Source organism: Plutella xylostella, chromosome 22 (assembly GCF_932276165.1).
Source record: "Plutella xylostella chromosome 22, ilPluXylo3.1, whole genome shotgun sequence".
Taxonomy (NCBI): domain Eukaryota; kingdom Metazoa; phylum Arthropoda; class Insecta; order Lepidoptera; family Plutellidae; genus Plutella; species Plutella xylostella.
Genome location: NC_064002.1, coordinates 12,279,940 through 12,300,738, shown reverse-complemented (window position 1 = coordinate 12,300,738; position 20,799 = coordinate 12,279,940). Strand labels below are relative to the sequence as shown.

At 36.6% G+C, this 20,799-nt stretch overlaps 1 protein-coding gene across 1 annotated transcript in view; it reads left to right on the top strand.

Annotated features, from left to right (window-relative positions):
• Positions 1 to 1,208: 1,208 nt before the first annotated feature.
• The window catches only part of LOC105390816 (lachesin), a 52,854-nt gene continuing 33,263 nt past the window's right edge, over positions 1,209 to 20,799 (top strand). The window contains exons 1-3 of the mRNA XM_038122506.2: positions 1,209 to 1,410; positions 15,832 to 15,916; positions 16,677 to 16,785. Coding sequence (XP_037978434.2) covers positions 16,716 to 16,785 — 70 coding nt within the window. The 5' untranslated portion in view covers positions 1,209 to 1,410; positions 15,832 to 15,916; positions 16,677 to 16,715. The remainder of the gene's footprint in view (positions 1,411 to 15,831; positions 15,917 to 16,676; positions 16,786 to 20,799) is intronic.

The following is a 20,799-nucleotide window of genomic DNA, read 5'->3' as shown; positions in this document are numbered from 1 at the left end:
GAGGAGAATAGACTCTCAGATGTTACACCTCATTTGAGATGCTGTATAGGCTGAGATGTTAAGACGCATGCACCTTAAATTGATAATAAGTTGAATAGGTTTTTCAATGGTGAGTAGTTTAAGTAATTATTCAATACTTCAAACATTCATTAATTGTCCACAAAGTCAAGTAAACAACACATTTTTGTGTGAGGAAGCACTGTTTTTTTAGAGATATCCCAACACATTATAACAAAAGTTGTTCAGAATAAAGGGCTGTGTTGCCTTCTTTCGGATGTGCACCTTCAAAAGACTCACCCGTATTCGTATACTTATATTTCAATAACCCAGGACAGCATTTTCATAACATATTTCATTGGTGTGAAGTAAAGTCCCGTGTTGCGTAGCTCCACGCATAATACGGGAGTAATCACATTTAACTCCGCCGTTATCAACGCTTTTACAATAAAAGCAGATATTTTCAAAATATTTCATTGTTTTACATTTGCCTGAGCTTTTGTGATTAGGGCCCGTATTAGGGTGTTTAAATTTTCTATAGCTTTTGTTCATAAATGGTTAATTCGTGTTCAAATGTACAGTCATATTTCAGAAGCAAATTTAATTTAATTATACAATTTATGTAACCCACTAGCAATTTAAAAAAAAAGTTTACTCTCACTTTTTTATTGCTACAACATGACCTACTACGCTGTAGTTGTGCCTACGGCGTAGCGGCTACGACGGCGTAGCATCGGCTACGGTAGCGGCGTAGCGCCTTCACGTTTTGTACAAGCGTTGCAACGGAGGCGCGGCGGCCACTGCTACTTTCATATATCATGTTGTAAGCTACCTAACTAATGAACGCTTACTAATTGGAATTTCTAGACTTAGGTATTAGTGTAAGACATAGAAAACCCGGACTCGGGTGTACACTCCTCAATTTGCTTACAAATTATACAACTTATCTTTTGTTAATAGGTACTGTATTTTTTTTTTAAAACATCAAGCATGCATAAAATAGTTAAACGATGCCCGAAAGTCACCTGTTAAATCCTCCCGAAAGCTCTTAATCCCGGCTGCATCTGCATGGGTTGAACGACCCCACGCATGCGTGGTTTCTTTTTAACTAACTGCCGGGATGTCTTCGTGCATTTCATCTAACTGCGATCAAATTTCAATCTTAATATGTAACGCTTAGGGTGGGCGGGAGTGTACCACTGCAGCCCTCAGTATCTCGCCGAGCGTCGCGGCGAACGGTCGTCGGTGTGAGCGCGCCGCATTTTTTCTCCCCGCGAAAAGTTTGCGTAACTTTTGTGATTTGCTCGTTCGGATTTCGAACGCGAGCCCGCCGGCTGGAGCGGGTTGTTGTGCTTGTTGACAGTTTTATTTGGAGTGATTTGTGTTTGGATTGACGTTGCAGACGCCACTCAGGTGAGGGTTTTTGGCGGTGCTGTTTTTTTGAGGCTGTGGTATTTGTTTTCAGCATTTTACGTATGATATACTTTAATAATATTATGTTACTATCGTGTTTGAGACATAATGAAAATGCAGCTTACTCATCAGACTCTTAAGTTTGATTATAATTTTGTATGAATTACTGTACTTTATAGTAAAATTTATAATTTATATTTTAAATTTCTTTATCAAAATACCATTTATATACAATTTTAAATAAGATAAATGTTCTAAGCTATATAAGTAGTTCCTTTTCTAATTTGTTCAAAGCAATATGATGTATTTTTATAAAGCAAATGAATATCTTATTTAAAAAAATATATATTTAAAACCATATTTATACAAAAATCTAAATTTATAGTTTATGACATAATTTCGCTTTTCATTATAGATTATTCCACCGAGTCACATAAAACGCCGACGGAATTCAGTTGCAGTGTTATTCAATCCCCAAAAAAAATTCATACATTACATAATTGGACATATTCTTCTTCTTATCGTCTCGGTGACAAACACTGCTGAACAAGGATTTGTCACCGCGGTGAAAGGATTGTCCAGTCGGATTAGTTTCATCCCTAGATTCGCCGGACGAATTAACTCGAAGGGGCTCTTTACACACAAACATGTTATAATTATTGTTTTTATTTAATTTTAAGTTTAAGTTCTGTGAAATAAATGAATTTAATTAATAAATGAATTAAGAAATATTTAATAGTTTTATACAATTGGATAATTAAAATAAAATATCGATTATAAAAATAAGTGAAAAATAGTGGGCGAGAATCGGATATTTTTACCTACCGGTACCCAGGGATACCTACATACATATTTGATCAAATATCCACAGCTAAAATTACCAAAGATCTAAATCCACACAATACACTAACGAGCAATGTTAAAGTTCCAGTGTCAATAGCTCTAAATTACTCCTTAACAGAAAATACTACTATAGCTTAATAGCGCCGTCTGCAATATTGAAACCACAAATTTTATAATTTTTAAAAATAAAAGTTGCTTAGGAAATGCTCCTACCAAAATGACGTTGACTAATGGGACACCCAGTACATAATATGAAGTACCCATATGCAGTAAGAATAAAAACCCCGACTTTTATAGGGTGATGTCCCCAATCATTAAATTTCACCAGTTAAGCAGTTAAATGTATTACTCTGAAAATATTCAGCAAAACATTACGCAAATACTCTTGTTTTGACTGACACCGTTTCAATTTTATTAAATTATAAAATGAACCCATAGTCTCACCTGACAGGGCCTGAAACATAACGATATCAAATTATAAGATAGTTATTTTCAATCCACCTACGTACAATGGTCTCCTTGTCCTTTACATTTCAATTATATCCGGCAAATCACAAACAATTCCTCCTCTTACCTATTAATTAAGCGGTAGTGTTCTGTTGCTGCGATTCTACTAATTTAACTATCATCTTGAATATACGGTTGTTGAAATACGCGATATATTTATGAATTATCACAGCCTTAGTTATAGTTATAACTAGTATTTGTAATTAAGTCGTAAATATGAATTAAATAGTGTACAATGCTTCACATGCATTCAAAATCGCACTCCATGAATAGTCTCTTTGCTTAACCCAAACTTAGCTTCCGCAAAGAAGTCATCCACGTTCTATGTATTTATGAAAGCTTTTCTCTAAAGAAAAAGAAAAATTTTACAGTCGACAAATTAAAAAACCGACTTCAAAAAACCACTAAAATGTAAGAAATAATTTAAGGTTTACACAAATTATATGTGACAGTACAAATATACCTAAGCAGGAACTGTTATTTTTTTATGTTGGTGCGGTGACAAAGTAATCTGAAGAAATATGGCACCAACTTCAAAAAAGAACAGTTCCTGCTATTAGGTATATTTGTACTGTCACATACGAGTAGAATTTGTGTAAACCTTAAATTATTTCTTACATTTTAGTGGTTTTTTGAAGTCGGTTTTTTAATTTTTGTAATTATTATTTTATTTTATAGTTTTTAGTTTATTTGCAATAATTTTTAATCAAAAGTAAGATGCAAATGATACCAAAAAGTCCTACTAATCAATACGAATCATTCAAGTCTTACACGAGGTAGTTGCTATATACCGTTGAGGAGTTCCTTTGACTGCCTTCCGTTTCCATCATCAGATCAGCTCAAGGTCACCATCATATTTTTTTGTTATAAGAACTATATTTACGTTCTTAATTTCATTAGAATCGGTTAATATGTGTCCAAAATGGAAATTCATACCCTGTTTTTACCCTTTTACCCACCCTTAGGGGAGAGATAAAATTCTGAAAAAAAAATGGGACTACTTGGTAGCTCAACCCAATACAACAAAAAAAGAATTTTCAAAATCGGTTCATAAACGGCGGAGTAATCGATGAACATACATTAAAAAAAATATATATCCCGACGAATTGAGAACCTCCTCCTTTTTTTAACGTCGGTTAAAAATTATGACTTTCCTGCAAATTTCATTGAAAGAAAGAAAGAAAGAAAGAAACATTTATTTGACACACTGAACAATAAAAAACAGAAACAAAAAGAAAAGAATACTACAAATAATTTATATGAAAAGAAAAAAACAGAAAATAATACAAACAAGCACGGTTGCTGTCCAGAGCGTCAAAAAGGCACCAGCTCAGCGTGTGCTGTGCCCAGGAGGCCACAGCGCTGGTTTTCAGCTGGCCCTGAGAGTTGTGACCTCAGTCACGAACGCGAGGTACTTATATTGAGAATCATAGTACATGGAATTTATACGTTTACTTTTTATCAGTATTGTAAATGGGCTGAGAGGTAGCTCAGTCGGCTAGACGACCGATTCTCAAGCCACAGATTCGGGTTCGAATTCTGGCGTTGACATGTACCAATGATTTCTTTGGAATTTAAGTACAATGTATGTCATCGCTCTTACGGAGAAGGAAAACATCGTGAAACATCAGAAAACCGAAAAGACTGACTCAGCTTCACTTCACCGAGTCACCTCTTACTATCCCTTCGGGAATTACAATCGTAAGCGTATGTATGTAAATTGGTATGCAGAAGTCACGGGATCCATGTGGGTCAGATAGCCACAGTTTACACATCATCGTATACAAAATAATTAAAAGTTCTAGGTGCATTTGAAAAGATGGCTCTGGAGTATCTTGCACCGGTTCCTAGAATGTAACAGCTGAATACAGCACAGATGACCAACAATCTTGACTGTACAATCCAATACCTTCTAGCAGACTTCCAGTACCTCGGATAATTTGACACTTGTCGATTTGAATCGAACAGATGCCAAACATTTTAAAGTTTTTTCACAAAAGCTATAGAATCGAACTGCGTATCAAAATGCTCGTACACTTCATTTTTCAGTCCCTCTAGTGAAGAAAATGTTGGAAACGACTTGATAATAAACTGAGCAGCTGACTGACTGTCAGTATTATCGTGTCCTCAGCTCCTAAGGCTGGTGGTGTTTGTTTAGCAGAACAGCCCCGGCCATTGTGCTGTCAGAGCCAGGTGGACATATTGTGCGGCGGATTATTATTTATATTAATAATCACCATTGTTGAGATTTCTCCTTTTTATACAAACGTTTGTTTACCTGTCTAGGCTATTCAGGGTTGACATTATTAATTAACATGGTTAAAAATAAAATAACAGACGGTAAATCATCACATCAGTGCCAGGAGATACGATGACGTCACTTAATTAGTCTACAGCTGCCATTTGCTTTCTTCTTCTTCTTCTATCGTGTAAATGCACTAAGCTAACTTCCTCCAGTGTTTTGCTACTCTTATTGCGAGATCATTCGATAATAATAATAACCTATTTGCAATAAAACGGGAAAATGAAAAAACTATTGATTTAACTTAACAAAATGTAATAAGATATTGGTGTCAATTTAAATATGGTATTATACCAGGACTACCGCACTAGGCCTGTGTCGTGGACAGTCAGTAAGCAAGTTTTTCAAGTTTAAGTTACGCAACTTAAACTTGAAATAGGTACTTGCTTACTGACTGGCGATTTACAATGGTAATTATATTATACAAACGAAGAACTTTTTTAAAATGACAAAAAATATATTTATAACAATGATAAACTAAGTATGTGCAATATATCAAAACGTAACGTAATAACTACTTGTGTTAAATTAGTTAGTTTGTAGTAGTTAAAACGATGTTAGTATCTACTTACATAAAATATAACTAAAAATTATTGTTTAAAATATCTAAGGATATTTTTGTTTTTTATTTAATATTAAGGTTTTGAAGTTACCTGTAACACAGCAGCTTTAAACAACATATTTCCTGCACGTACTATGTATGTTGTAACAACTTGTTTATAAACAAACGAGGCTAAACAAGACAGACTAAGCCGATTACTACTAGCTATAGTCCCGGGTTCTGCCCGTGACGGAGACAAGACAATGCTGCAAACACCACTATGGTATAAAGAATGGTAACGAAAGACTAGAATCAGGGTCAATTCAGACGTACCACAACCACACCACAGCCACAACCACGCGGTGTGGTCGGGTGTATATTTTGTATTTACAATGAATAATCCAATTCACACGTGCCACATTTTGCCGTTGTCATCGACCACCTGTGTAATACGACCACATCGCAACCACATCGCAACCACAACGCAACCACATCGCAACGGCAACGCCACCACGCGGCGGCGGCACCGCGGCAACCTGTTTTCCGTATTAACTGCACACGACGACGTGGTTACCACATCGCAATGACAGCGACAACGCAACCACATCGACATTTTGTCGCTGCCACAACGCAACTGCAAAAAGCCGCTGTCACACAATTCACACGTAACCACAGCTTGACCACATTTTGTCGCTGCGACGTGGTGTGGTTGTGGTACGTGTGAATTGACGCTTAATCTCATATTTTTTTCTCGTAAATGATTCTAAATTACTGGGTGAAGCTCCAACCGACGTTTCTAGAATTGCCAAGACACGGTAAGTTTTATTGCACTTTCAAGCTTGATCACGGTGACAAAATTGCCTATTAATTCCAACGTTATATTGCGAATAACATTATGTATACTCGCATAAATTCACCAGTTTTTCTCGCCAAAAAGGGGTCAAACCTAATTCCTCCGAAAAAAAACACGTCACGTCTTACCCAAAAAATATGACATAATTTTTCTAAATAAACATGTACACGTGGAGTTAGTTAGCAAGGCAAATGTGAGAACACGGTCAGGTAGCGTCGGCGGCCGAATTATGCATGCGAAAGTGTGTCTTGTTGCTTCGCGACTACGCCGAGAGTTGTGTGTGGGGGCGGTGACTTGTGATTGACAGTACTTGGTCACAGACACGGGTGTGTACGTTTAATCAGCGCTTATCTTCAGCTTCATGGCTCCTGGCCGGGGCCCCCCCGCGCCCCGCGCCCGCCCCGCCGCCGCCCCCGAGCCCCGGTAATGGGACAATTACAAAATGATCACAACGCGACAAGCGCGGTCACTGGAGCAGCTTCTTGTGCCGACTTGCTGGGGCAACTTCCACTCGAAGAGAGAATGATAAATGCGCACAAAACCGGGAGTTAGCTGCGGCGGCCGGCTAGTTAGATGATTAGCATTCCTGTGTTGATGTTCATTATATTACGTACATTGAGTTCAGATTCTGTACATTATTAATTGGGTTAAATCTGTATTTTGGTGGTGTATGGACTGAATTTTGACTATTTAAGGCAACAGGGTTGATTAATTTGAATGACTGCGTGGTGAACGATAAACCTCCTTTGCAATACCCTGTAGAAACTCTCACAAAGTAGGTAATGCTTTTGAAAAATAAATAAGTCCATATTCTGTAAAAATAAACTACTCATTAAACGTTATAACGTCAACATTAGGCCCTAAAATAGCTTCACCAACAATAAAACAAGCCCTTCTATTGACATAAGAGTGACAAATTGAAGCTTCTCAAATAAACCGCTATTCTCCGTCACCAAATTGTGTTTTAACCGAGTCCGGGCGGGTCAAGTTTCAATAAAATAAAGTCGGCAGTTTCCTGCGGGTCGTAGGGCCAAGGGGCTCTCAGGGGGGCCACAGTAGTGGGTCCGTGGCCCCTCGGGGCTCGTCAGGTCTGCTGTTTCGCTGTTGTTGGATCGTCGGGCCAAGTGTTGCTGGATTGTGCGCCTTTTTTCGCTTTTGGTTTGATCGTATGTGTGATTTGCTTTCTTTTGTTTTATTCTTGTTTATCTTGTTCGTCTTTTGAAAGTGATTTGTGATGTGAGTTTACTCTCTCTATGATTATACAACTATTGAAACTTAAATGATTGATGTTAATGGTGCTTAAAAGTGATAAAAGCTGCAACCTAAAAATCGCAAATATCCCTAAAGTTTGTAACAAGCATGTAAAGGAAATTAATACTTGGCCTCAAGTTTGTTTCATACCAAGTTCCTTGACTTCGCATCGCGTTGCAAATCCTACTTTAAACAAGAGAAGTTAAGTGTGAAATTTGCATTCGCTCACAGAGCGAGGTGGAAATTATGATTTATAGTTAGTTGAACTATCTTCTCCTGTTTCCAGCTAATTTGCTGGTGGAGTCGCTAGTAAATAATGAAGTAAAACAAACAAGTTTGTCTTAACTGAATTTGTTAATTTTAAAGTGAGTTTCAAGTTTAATTGAAATCTGGTAAGATTTGGGCGTTCAGGTGAGGCGAGCGGCGGCGGCGGGGACTCCGCGGGGACTGCGAGTGTGTTCAGTTAATTAAATTCAGTAAGTAGCTTGATGTACTCTTTGTACTTCAGATATTGCTAATGAAAGTCACATATACCTCCTGTTCGAATGATTATATCGGTGTTATTAAAAGACCGCGATGGGGCAACTGTTGTTTAGACTGGCCCGCGAGATAAGAAAGATAAGAAAGCTTGTGGTTGCAATACAGTACCTACTGTAACAAGAGAAGCCTTATGCAATAGGAATGATCTATAGTAGGTTATAGAAGTATATCCGGGAATTCTGAAGAAATAAAATAAGATTTTTCCTAATTTTCAAGCTACAGATGACCGGATTTTCAGTGAATCCTACCAGTGCAAACAATGCCAGGCCTTCATTCTAAGCTATCTCGCTAAGCAATGATAGAACGGCCACCTTTCTACCCAATGCACATTTTTCACGTCTTACTTAACAAAGAAATTTGATTTTTATCCCAACGCAGTAAGATCGTTAATTGTCCCTCGGTTTCCTCAGTGAGGAAGTCTATTTTTAATTAACTTTTCTTAAGACATTGTTGATAGAATTATAAAAGGAGTTTGTCTTTTAGTTGTTTTGTCTTGTTTCACTGGAGTATTGGGCGGAGTAAGATTGTATTGTTTCAAGATTTAGGCTGAGGTGATTACAAATTTAAAAGTTTCGGTTTTAACTGCGGAACTTCATTATTTCAATTATGAATTCTTCAATTGTTCTCCTGACACACTTTAGCATTATAGATTCTGAGTGGAATAGTTTAAATTCATTCACATTATGGAACAGTATCTGACTTATATATGTATTATTATGTCATAAATAGTGGTAAAAATTCCCGACATAATATATTATACTGAGCTATTTTGATGACGGGACCAACCTCTGAAGTCGTGAAACACCATAGAATCAGCTACTCCATAGACTGGAGTACCTACGAGTATATATATATATATTATTCCTGCAATGTTCTGTAAAAAATTTACACGTGATAAGTCGCCAGTGATGTTGTCGTTTTGAAATTAGAAAAATACACCTACCTATTTTTACTAAAAAATAATCATTTTATATTAAATTATTCTTTATAAATGGTGGTACGTACACAACAAGAGATTCGAGACTGTTACGCAAAACGAATGCCGAATCTAATAGTGGTAAACTAAAATTGACCATCACTAACACTGGAGCTTGTTATCGACACGCTAAAAAGAAGACTTAATAAAAACATTTATTTTATAAAAGCGTAGTGTGTGTAGAATACCGGCTACGTTATTTTATTCTTCAGTACAAGGAGTGGGCACGGGCGGCGCCAATTACCGCCTCAAGATAAAGACGCCCGCAATATTCAACAGAGAAAGCGCGGTAAAATATGATCATCACCTCATTCCGTCCCGCGGGATTTTGGACGAAATAAAAAACTGAGTCGAAAGTAATTTTTTATACAAGCTTTAGACATAGCCGTAATAAAACGCGCTCCTCGGCGGAGGATCGCTATAACTCATTTTGCGCCCCCTCCGATGTAAGTTTGGGAGTTCAGGAGCTGCCTCCATCCCTGTCTTTCGGGGCGTATGTGACAGGGATGGCGAGATGAGGCTCGTTTGGAAAGTGGTTGTAGAGTGGTAGGTGTGATCGCGGTGGGTTGTTGGCCCCCCTGCCCGTGACAGTCGGAATGAAAGTTTAAACGTCGGTGGAAAATAATGTGGATTACGTGCGATGGCGGCGCGACATCTCTGTTACAATTTCAGCGGATATTTTTTCAGGAACGAGTTAATTCTTTGTCTCTGTCCCGCGGCAGTTTTTGTATTTTGCTGAATGTGACGTGGAAATATAATTAATTGCTTAAATAAACATTTCTATGTGTTTAAAATACAGTATTTTCTATTGAGCATACTTTGATTCTAATTCAGTTACTTACTTAAAAAGTTGATGGGTATACTTATACATATTCCATGGAAAAGAAAAACATTTGAATAAAATCAATACAACATAATTATCCCTAGGTGATTTTAGAGCAGCAAGTGTCAAACGGCTAGTTAGCAGCGCCCAGCACTCTCTTTATTATATGCCATAAACCAGGGTCTATGTACTTAATTGCTGTAATCCGGTAAAAAAACAAATTCAACGGTTAAAAAAACACTTGCAACTGCCATCGCTCCGCCGAAGATTGAATATTCTCCTGGAGCGGGTTATTATGCGTTTTAAATGAAAATCTAAAAGCATTCGCCTTGTAATAAACGGCATGACGCCGGCAGTTTAACCTTATATTAAAATCCACTGAGGAAACATCCTCCTGCAATGAGCCACTCTCAAAGAGGATTTTACTACCGATCATGTTCGAAGAGAAAATAAAAAAATTAAAGTATAAGTATATCATAGAAATAGAAGAAATAGATGGTATCTCGAATTTTTATTGAACTCTGAACGACTAATTAATGGAGTGTCTACACTCTGTTTTGCGTATCTACTACTCGTTTACACTATGTAGAATGTACAATACAGTCAAAATGTAATGTAATGTAAAACGTAGTGAGTGTAGTCGTGTGCAGCGAGCGCCACAGTGCAAGTAACAAGGAGCCTTTTGCCAATAAAACTCCCCAACGGAGACTAAAAGTCCTTTTGAGAAATGTTACCAGATATTGAATTCGATACGATTTTTAAGAACTCCCACTAGTTCGGCTGCAGGCTGAGTGGGAGACAAATTGCACTGCACATCGCAGCACGCTGCCTTGGCCGCTCGGGGATCTTCGGGACCGCTCGGGGCCGCTCGGGATCACTCGGGGCTGCTCGGGGCAGCTCGGGCCACCTCACTCCGCTATGTCGGCACTAAATCGAGTCCGTAAGTAATTGCGATGTAACTGCCGATAAAAATGTCTTATCAAGACAGCCAGCGCTTAAACGATTTTAAGTGAATTTTTAGATAATGCGGCTAGATCTAGATTCGTGCAAACCACTCGAGTTTTCTTTTTAATACGGAACCGATGTCGATTTTCCAGTTGGATTTCTTTTGTAATGGCCGCGGTTATCTTCAGCTGAATAACTGAAGATGAGTTGTGATGATCTCAACAGGACTCTGTCGAGCCTCCGGCCGTTTACAGTAAATAAATTACGGCAGACAGAATTTGCGCCCTAGGCCGCGTAGAGTAGCAATGGTTTTTCAATTTGAATCGTATTACGTTATTACCAGAGATCAATTTCCATTGTCGTTACGCGAATACAGGGGTTGGGAAAATTTGCGCAAATATTTGTCGAATTTATGAACGTTGTCTACGCGGTGCGAACCATTTTTTATTATTATTTTATGGTTTAACTTTACAGCCGGCGCTTGAAATTAGATAATATTTTATTTAGTTTCATATAATAAGATACTACATTTTAAATTATACTAAGGCCCTGTTTCACAATGTCTAGTTAGTGGCTACCTGTGAGATAAAATACATGCTGTCAATCTCTGTTATTATTTTTTTTACAGTGACAGCATGTATTTTATCTTACAGGTAGCCACTAACCAGACATTGTCAAACAGGCCCTAAACATAACTAAACATCGCATTTATTTTAAAGATCGCTCAAAATAAAATTGACTGTCCGGATTTATTAGGTAAAATTAACATATTAGCCCCCGATCGTCAAATGAGACAAAAGACTATTTTGCATGTACCAGTAGTTCACACAAACTACCGACAGAACTCATTTCTTTTAAGAGCCTCACGATCATTTAACTCCCTGACCAGAGAATAGGTACCCAGGTCTTGACTTATTTGTTAGTAACCCTAAAATGGCATACTTCTGTCTGACCGACAAATTCAGCTCAAAATTTCTTAAGTAGGTAGATATTTATATAGATATTTTGTGTAATAGGCACATTCACTTCATTTATTTGTAATCTCACTTATAGTTACGTAAAGTTATTATTTAAGGCTATTTTAACGTTTTTTACTTTTATTTATTACTATTCACTGAAATAAGTAGAACTTATTAGGCATAATGGAAATATTTTGTTTCTTACATGTGGAAACTTGTAATTGGCTGTCTGTTTCATACTTTGCTATTTTTACTGATATCTCTAGCTGTAAGTTTTCCTTTAAATAAATAAATAAATAAAGAGTACACAATGGGAGCTAACGCGTGTGAATTTGCCGCTAGGGGCGCTGGTGTTGACTTAGGTCAAGTGACATTTTACTTTTCATATAATTTGTTTGGCGGGCTTTCGTGATAAATTATATTTTCGTTCATTTCCCTGTTGAAAAGTGATCTCTTCGCGAAATTATCGCAAATATGGATTATTTATCGATGAATGTGCAGTTGTGCACGCTTTGAAAGCTGAATTAAGGAAAAGAGGCGCATAAATAAGCGGTCTCAAAGAGCAGCTAATTCAGAGATTAGTTTGTTTACTGTTTACAAACTTATTTTTTACGAAATGTATGCTTGTTTGCTTAGATAACAGCTATGTTTTTTCTTTTTACAGACACCAAGACTATGACCGTAACAGTAACTTGGTTGGAAACGTAGAGGACAGCATCATACAACAAAATGATTCAGTGTATACTGTTGAGTGGCCTTCAGAAACTTTGTATAGCAGTGTGAACACTAAAAATGAAACTCCAGATCTAGATATTGTCACCAATGAGTAACTACTTTGGAATTTATGCACAGTGTACGTACATACCATCGCTCTTACGGTGAATGAAAACATCGTGATAAAACCTGCATATCTAGATTTTCGAACCCACAAACCTGCAGAGGACCAGCGTGGTAGGAAATGGTCCAAGTTTAGGAGTGGAGTTCAGACCTTAAGGTGATATGCACAAAGGCTCCATTCGAGTGAGCTAGGTGCAGGTACTGACACCCTCACAAATAATAGAATACTTAGTATACTATACTACCATTATTTAGTTTCAACTAACAACTCAACCAGCATTCATTGTGTGGATTAGTAATGTGTTATATTTTTTGTATAGCAGTGTGTTTAAACGGAAAGGATAAATAAAAGTTAAATCAGTGTGTAACTCTTTTATTTTTATTGTATTTATTAAATGCGTAATCCTTATTTACATTATGTTCTTTCTGAAATTGGTTATAATGATTTTCACAAACACGAGATTGTCGGATAATAATTATTTCACAAGCCACTGTTTTAGAACAGTTTTATCACTTGGTAACATATGTCCTCCTTTTCTTTCCGAACATAAAGGATCTGCACAACATTGCGGGATAGTAACTCGATATGATGATAGTTATTTTATAATTAATAAGCTTATAAGATTCAAGATTTTAAAACTTTATTTCGCGCCAATTTGATAAAGTCGCCTTTGATAAGTTTGACAGCTATGGTACCTCTTGACCTGAGTCGACAGTGGCGCCAACTGGTGAGCAAAAAAACGGTAGTCCCCATTGATACAAGAATGGTTTCACGTAGAGGTGGAGAGTCGGAGCCACGAGAGAAACTAATTTCACCAACGTTTGGGATTAAATGCTTTGAAAATATAGTTTTAAGATCCATAAATTCACTTTGTTATGGATAGAATAATTCAAAAAAGTCGTTTTATGTAAAAATTTTAATGCGACTTAAATTATTTCAACCTTAAACAACAGAAACATTATAGCAGTTGAAATATTTAAAGTATTTTATAAATATAATTCATTATTACTGTTGCAATGTTCAGTGGAGACAGGTAAAACCAACAATTTCCGCCAACACAGAGTGTGATCTCTCAATCTGATAACCCACTCCCGGCGGGCGCAAAGTGAAAAATATGAAAATGCCGTATAGAAATGTGTGCTGGAGGACGGAAGTCGGGAATTTTGAGTCAATTTCTCGTTTGTCACAATTGAATTTGACCGCGGAGTGAATCTAGTTTCTGGGCACGCCACCCGCCCCGCCCCGCCCGCCCTCGCCGCGCCCGGCGCAAGGCATAGGCTAGACCGAGCTGAGGTCTGTATTACCACATTTATTAATAAGTATATTATCTTGCTTATATAGTAGTTTTTATGTAAATTATTGATAAGAGGGTACCGCCAACAAACCACAAATGAATCTTATAAAGACCACAATCGAGTTTGTCGAACTATGATGTAGGATGAGTGGATTGAGAAAATGACTTCTCGTGCAAAGGCTACCTAAAGAAGCCATAGTGTTACACTTTCACAAATATTCACAGTTGAATTCTTGAAACACGTGCATGATATTCAAAGAAATTTTCAGCAGAACCCTGTAAATTGCACTATCAGTCCTGCACTCCCCGCCCCCCCGCGCCGTGCGCCCCGCGCGCGCCCCGACCTCTGATCAGAGACTCGTTTGTGGCTACTTAAGCCTCTTTGTGCTCCTCTCGTATGATTTCTCAGTTCGTTTGCCGTCGATGTCGATGGCGATGCACAATTTGCCGCTTTTCGAATTTCGAATTCGGAAGTTTTTTGTCTTTTCTTTTCATGGGTGACTTGATGAGTTGAATGGATTGCAGCGGCGGCCATTAGTGATTGGAGTGACGGTTTTTTGATTTTTAAAAGCTAATATGTTAATCGCTTTAGAAGGACTTTTGCTGTGACTATAGGTGCTGTTTAAGTATCTTATCTTCACAAATAAATTCATTTCACAGTCATAACGTTTTTTCTCAATTTACTACTTCCTAAGAAGGTAGTCGCTGAAATAGTCCAAATAAACCTTTCACCAATAAACATTTATTCGCCGAGCAACCCCGATCATTAACTCAATAAATTCACAAACGCCGTTTAACACAATTCGATATTTTCGAGCCATCAAGTCCATCAATAATGAAAGTCATAAGCATTAATGATGAATCGATTCGCATGCCAGCTCCATTCGATTTATATTCGATACTTTAGTATCGATTCCGCCGGCTGCCGACGGATATAGCTCGTGAGTGGAGCGGCGCCACTCACTCACTCGCTGCAAATACAATAAATACTACTTTATCGGTCATTTTGATTCACAAGCTACTTGACCAAGGAATACCTATTATGTTAGGTATAACATTAAGAAAACTACTTACATATAAATAAGCGTTTGGAATAAATATACCTAGGTAGAATAACCATATTTCCAGTCCTGCACCTGCCAAGGGCGGAGATTTTGGTAAAAACCACCCATTCTTGGAAGAGTATCATGTCATTCAGTGGATTGTAACGGGTTATGCGTTTGTATTTATAGGTCGGTGATTTTTCGCTCAAAAATATAATGCTTGAAAGAGTGAGAGGAATGGTTTTAAACGTAGAAAGTTACACAAACAAATTGAACGTCCGCCTTTTTTATTTGACAATCAAATACCAAATCAAAACGAAACAAACATAATATTTGAAACAACGAAATAGGAGTTAAATTAATGAGCGATTTTATCTCAATAAAAACACGATTGTCGTGCCATGCGGTAAATGTTACCAATTATTTGGTTCGAATAGAACAATAATAAAATAAACGTTTGTAAAATAACATCAGATAAAATATTACATCGAAATAGTTGAAAATAAGAGTATTGCCGTTTAGTAACTATTTGACTGTGAACTACTAACAAACATATTATTTTATTTGTATAAGTATACCTCTCCCTTTATGTATTTATTGGTTAACTAGAAACTATGTTATCTATCACAATTGAGACATATTATTATGTACCCTGATTATATTACTGACATAAATTAATTGAAGCTAATAGTTTTGTTTGTTTCAGCTGATTGAGACAGTCCGTAGCCGACGCGCGATGTCGCTGCCCACTCGGTGCCTTCCGAAGTAGTCTTATGGAAGTTACATTAAAGGTCAGTACACAATAATAGTATTTTATTAAAATATTTCTTGATCTCTATTAGTAATAGCCTACTATTGACTAGGACTTCTCTGAAGCCGACTTCAACAGCTCTCATTCATCCACTCTCTGTTCTCGATCTGCTTTAGCTACTTCTGACAATCTGCCTAGCCATTTAGTTCAACTGCATGGTTTCCAATATTACGCTTTACTCTTTGTGGTTTTCCCACCCAGATAAATAAGCAAAAATAGCTCCCACGTATCCATTACAACATCAAATAACTTCAGGCTAAGCATGAGAAGTACCTACGAATAATTGAACCGATGAAAACGAATTTCTTATGTTTCTATTTATGAAGTACACGTGGGTTTAGTTCTTGACATGATCCGCAAATGGGACACTTTCCAACCAACTACATCTTAGATTAGAGTAACCAAAACAGCTAGTCGTACAAGCAGCTGGACAAGGAAGGTCGGTGACAACACTCTGGCTTCAGCCCTCCTACCTTTTGGCCCATGGCGTAGTGGGCGAATACTATCAGATAATGAATGATGTTTTATTTATTTATTTTTAAGTTACAAAAACAGATTGTTATTAACACATTCTTATAAATTCATGCTTGTGGATCTTAATGTAAATAACAGTCCAAAACTATGTAACAGAAACATGCTAGAGTAGTCTGCTACACAAAAATTTGTTTAGGTTAGAAATTATATTTTAAGCTTAATTTTGTAACACACATGTAACATTGAGTCTCCTGTGTTGCATGCAGCGTGCACCTGATGACGGCTGAACATGCTTGGCTAGCAGCATGAGTCGCCGCGCGCCCGGCCGGGGCCTCGCCATCGGCGTCATCCAGATCATCACCATCATATGTCAAGGTGAGCACTTCTTCTTCTTCTAGTTTTAAATCGGCGATACAACCTACTTTAAGGGGAACGCAAAATGCCCGTAATTATCCGCTGCAGGATAAAACTCTTCTCCAAGATAAGAGAGTGGTTGCGATAATCTCCACGCTTGGAAGGCGGATTGGAGATATCACACAATACAAATCTTTAGTTTAACTTATGGGGGCCATATAATATCGTAGGTGAGCTATCATTATGGCCCAAGTGATGTCAGAATTCTCTATTTTTAAACTATTTTAAAAACCTAATGACTCCACCGTTTTGACACAATACCTACGTTACTCTTTACATAAATCTTATTTTTTGCACCGATGTCGTTTTGAAAATATGGGAGCTATATTCTATTATGCAAATCTATAGTAGAAGTACACTTACGAGTACCAACTATAATGTAACAATTAGTAAAATGGGAACCGTGAATTATCAGGTGGTTAGCCTTTGAACCTTCCGCGGCCGCAGCCGAGGAAAGGGCTAATTGGGACTATTAGGGCAAGTTTAGACTGTGCACAGCTATCTGAGGATATTTGGCATAGCTGTAGAAAGCCGTTTTCTTGATATCAGTTCTTGTTGTAAAGCTATACACCCACTATGTGGACATTTATAAGTTTCCGCCAGGTTGCGGGAACTCAACAGCAAAGTGAAGTGCTATTATTTCCACCTTTAGCTTTTCACCAAAACTTGTGAATTGTAGATCACAAATAAAAAAATCAATCACATGCCTAAAATTGCGAGATAAAAGTAACTTTCCTAAATTGAATGTTACATTACTATAAAACCACGGGCCAGATACCCAAATACAAGTTTACTTATTAGGTAATACATATTAGTTTATAATGTCGATATTTATTATAAAGAAAATTGAACAGTTCCATACATTTATATTGAAAGTGATGCAGAATATCGATAAACCACACATTGGTGTTAAATCAGATCTTGATTCAATTGAATACATACATACATGTGGGCCTCGAATCCGCAATTATTATCCTGAAATCAACCCGTGTTTGTTTGACATAAAACCAACAGAGCTATTAAAGTTTATTAATGGTTTCATTTTAATTATTTGTAATACGATTCCAATTAATATGACATTGGTTATTATTTTATATTAAAGGTTGGATTAATTGATTGGTTAGTGACTTTTTCGATTTTCGTCGCTCTATATCCATCAATCATAGCATAGCACCATACTTTAGTACCATAAAGCAATTATATCTTCCCACCACAACCTTATGAACCAGAAATATGCCTAATGTTTAGCCGATCAGAAAACCATTAGGCCCTTTTGTCTGTACATCAGAACAACGATAACTAGAGAAGTTCCTGGTCACACAACTTGTTAGAAATCGTTTCAAAATAGGACCATTAATGGATAACATTTCAAAAAACTAAAGCTGCTATAAATCGAAAACCATTTCGAGATTTAGTTCTAAAGGCCACAAAAAAAATGTTTTTGTATTTTTTGGATGTATCATTTTCGAGAAAATCATGAAATAGTAAAAAAGTGCTGATGACGTCATGCATCAGGTGCGATGCGTTTTGATGATCAAAGCCTATAGATTTAAAAACAAAGTAACTGTCACTTTCATTTTTGATTGACGTTGACGTTTTATCGTGACGTTGCTGTTTATTTGGGTCATTTTCATAAATTCTGTTCTGACACTTTCTGTAATTTTTTTTTATTTATTATATAAAATGGTTAGTACGTATTAAGAGATGACCTCTATATAATATGTCCCAGAGCATGCCACCGCCCGCACAGCTGAAAAATGGTTCTGCATATTTTTTTACATGATAAGTATCATCAGAAATATCAATGTCATTTGAAAATGACCCATTTGTTGGTTGGCATGTAAACAAAGTTTAAATGTCACTTGTCAGTGTCCTTTATGTTTTTTTCGAGACTAAGGCAATAGACAAAAATAAAAATTGAGCCTAATATGTAACGTCACTTCCGGTTTTAAAATAATTAACTTTAAAGTTAAAAATAACATGCAAAAATTAATGTATATACAAAATAAAAAAATACGGGTCCTCTAAATTTTTATAAACTTTCCGAATAGCTAATAAAAATATAGGGTAAAGAAAATGAAATGTTGTCCATTCCTGAACATGCAACTAAAACAGAACAATATTTTACACATTTGAATTTTATGAGATAACATACCTAGGTAAGATTTAATAAAGATTGCAGTCATTAGGCCTAGGAGAAATTAATAGCATCGTATGAATAAATAATCTACAGTAATGTGTTAACTAAGTAGAGTCAAATCTTATTTTAATCTTACTCCAATTTCCTAGATTCATAAAAACGACGAAGTGAGAAATTCTTGCCCCCCCCCCCCCCCCTCGCGCGGCAATGACAATTATTCACTGAAATGGTCAACATAATTCATTTTGTGTCAGTTTTTATAGGCGAGGGTGCGAAGTTATTCTTAGGGATTCTGTGGGCGCTTTCCTATGGCCTAGTTTATAATGTGTTAGGTTTATAACGCTTTCACAAAAAATAAGAAGAATTTGGGTTGTTAACCAAAAGAGACGACTCATAGTTCTAAACACTTTTCAATTATCCAAATATTTTTGTAACTTTAATGGACGAGAATACAAAAATACAAACAAATTAGCCAAATAGCCATATGACTTTATTGTACTAGTTAGTCTTAAGTAGTTAAGTTTTCCATTAATATGACATAATTTTACAATAGTACATAGGTACTTAAGCCTCACATTTCAGGAATGTAACACGCGCCGTTTCGAACAAGAGGGCGATATCTTCTCTTTAACTCTCTCTCTCTCTCTCTCTACAGAGAATAATTCTCTAATAAAGAAATCATATTGAAAGACATTTACTGATATTCGGGCGACACAATTTTGCCAAACTTGTCGTTCCCTAAATATAAATTACGATTGTTTCCAAGAAGGCCAATTGTGCGGTAATATTCCGTGTACAAAGGTTCCAGCTCCGCCAAAGAACATTGCTTTAATACTGTAATTTAATATTTCATTCATATTCCATGGAAAATAATTACCCCTTGTCTGTCGAAGTAAGATCATTAACGGGAGTGTAGATGGTACAAAGACGATTGTTATCAGAAAGTTACTGTTTTGAAGTCGGCGCCAACTTGTGTAATAAAGAGTCTTCGGTGTCGTTATAATGGAGCCGGTGACAACACTATGAAGGGTTCGCTAATATGATCAAAAACCAGTCATTAATTATTTAAAAATAAAAATAAGCTTAAGACGAAAATATTTAAACTGTCGCTTAATTAAGAATATTGGAAATTATATTCAAATATGGCTACTGAAAGTCCTCAGACTTAAGTAAGTAACCTCACTTTTCTATAAATTTTTATTACACAAAGTTTTATAAATGTTGGAGAGTGATGTTATACCGTATACATTATGTAATAATTCGGATTAAAATCCATTCGCTTGCTTTCGTCCGTTAATTCCGAATTTCGAACTTTTCTTACCATGGATATAACCAATCTATTGTTATACGAAAACCGTTGCCCCATTTTTAAATTTTCATTATATTTACAAATGTCACCTACTGAACGTCCGTGTATTTTTCATTCATTTATTCCCTGTCCAGCGTCCTTGCTCAAACTCATAACTATGTAAATTTTATGAATTGTTTATATCATAAGTGAATGATGGCGTTGTGTGAGCCACAGCCCGCATCTAGTTCCTATAACCCAGATAAAATAATAGTACTTAATTTTGATCTGTTTTCCAACTTAACGTTTGTATTTGGGCTATTTATTTTATCATAGTTATATATGCCTTAACAGTTGATAGAAACTTAAATTTATTTGGTTTAGTGTGTCAATGGTGCTAAGTTTATAACAACAAAATTATAACATACACGTTGCATCTTACAGAATCCTACCCCTGGCTCGTGGAGGCTGATGCAATGCTGTTTTATTATTGCATCAATTAAAAAAACATAATTTTAACATAGACTTCCTACTTCCTTTTCCACTG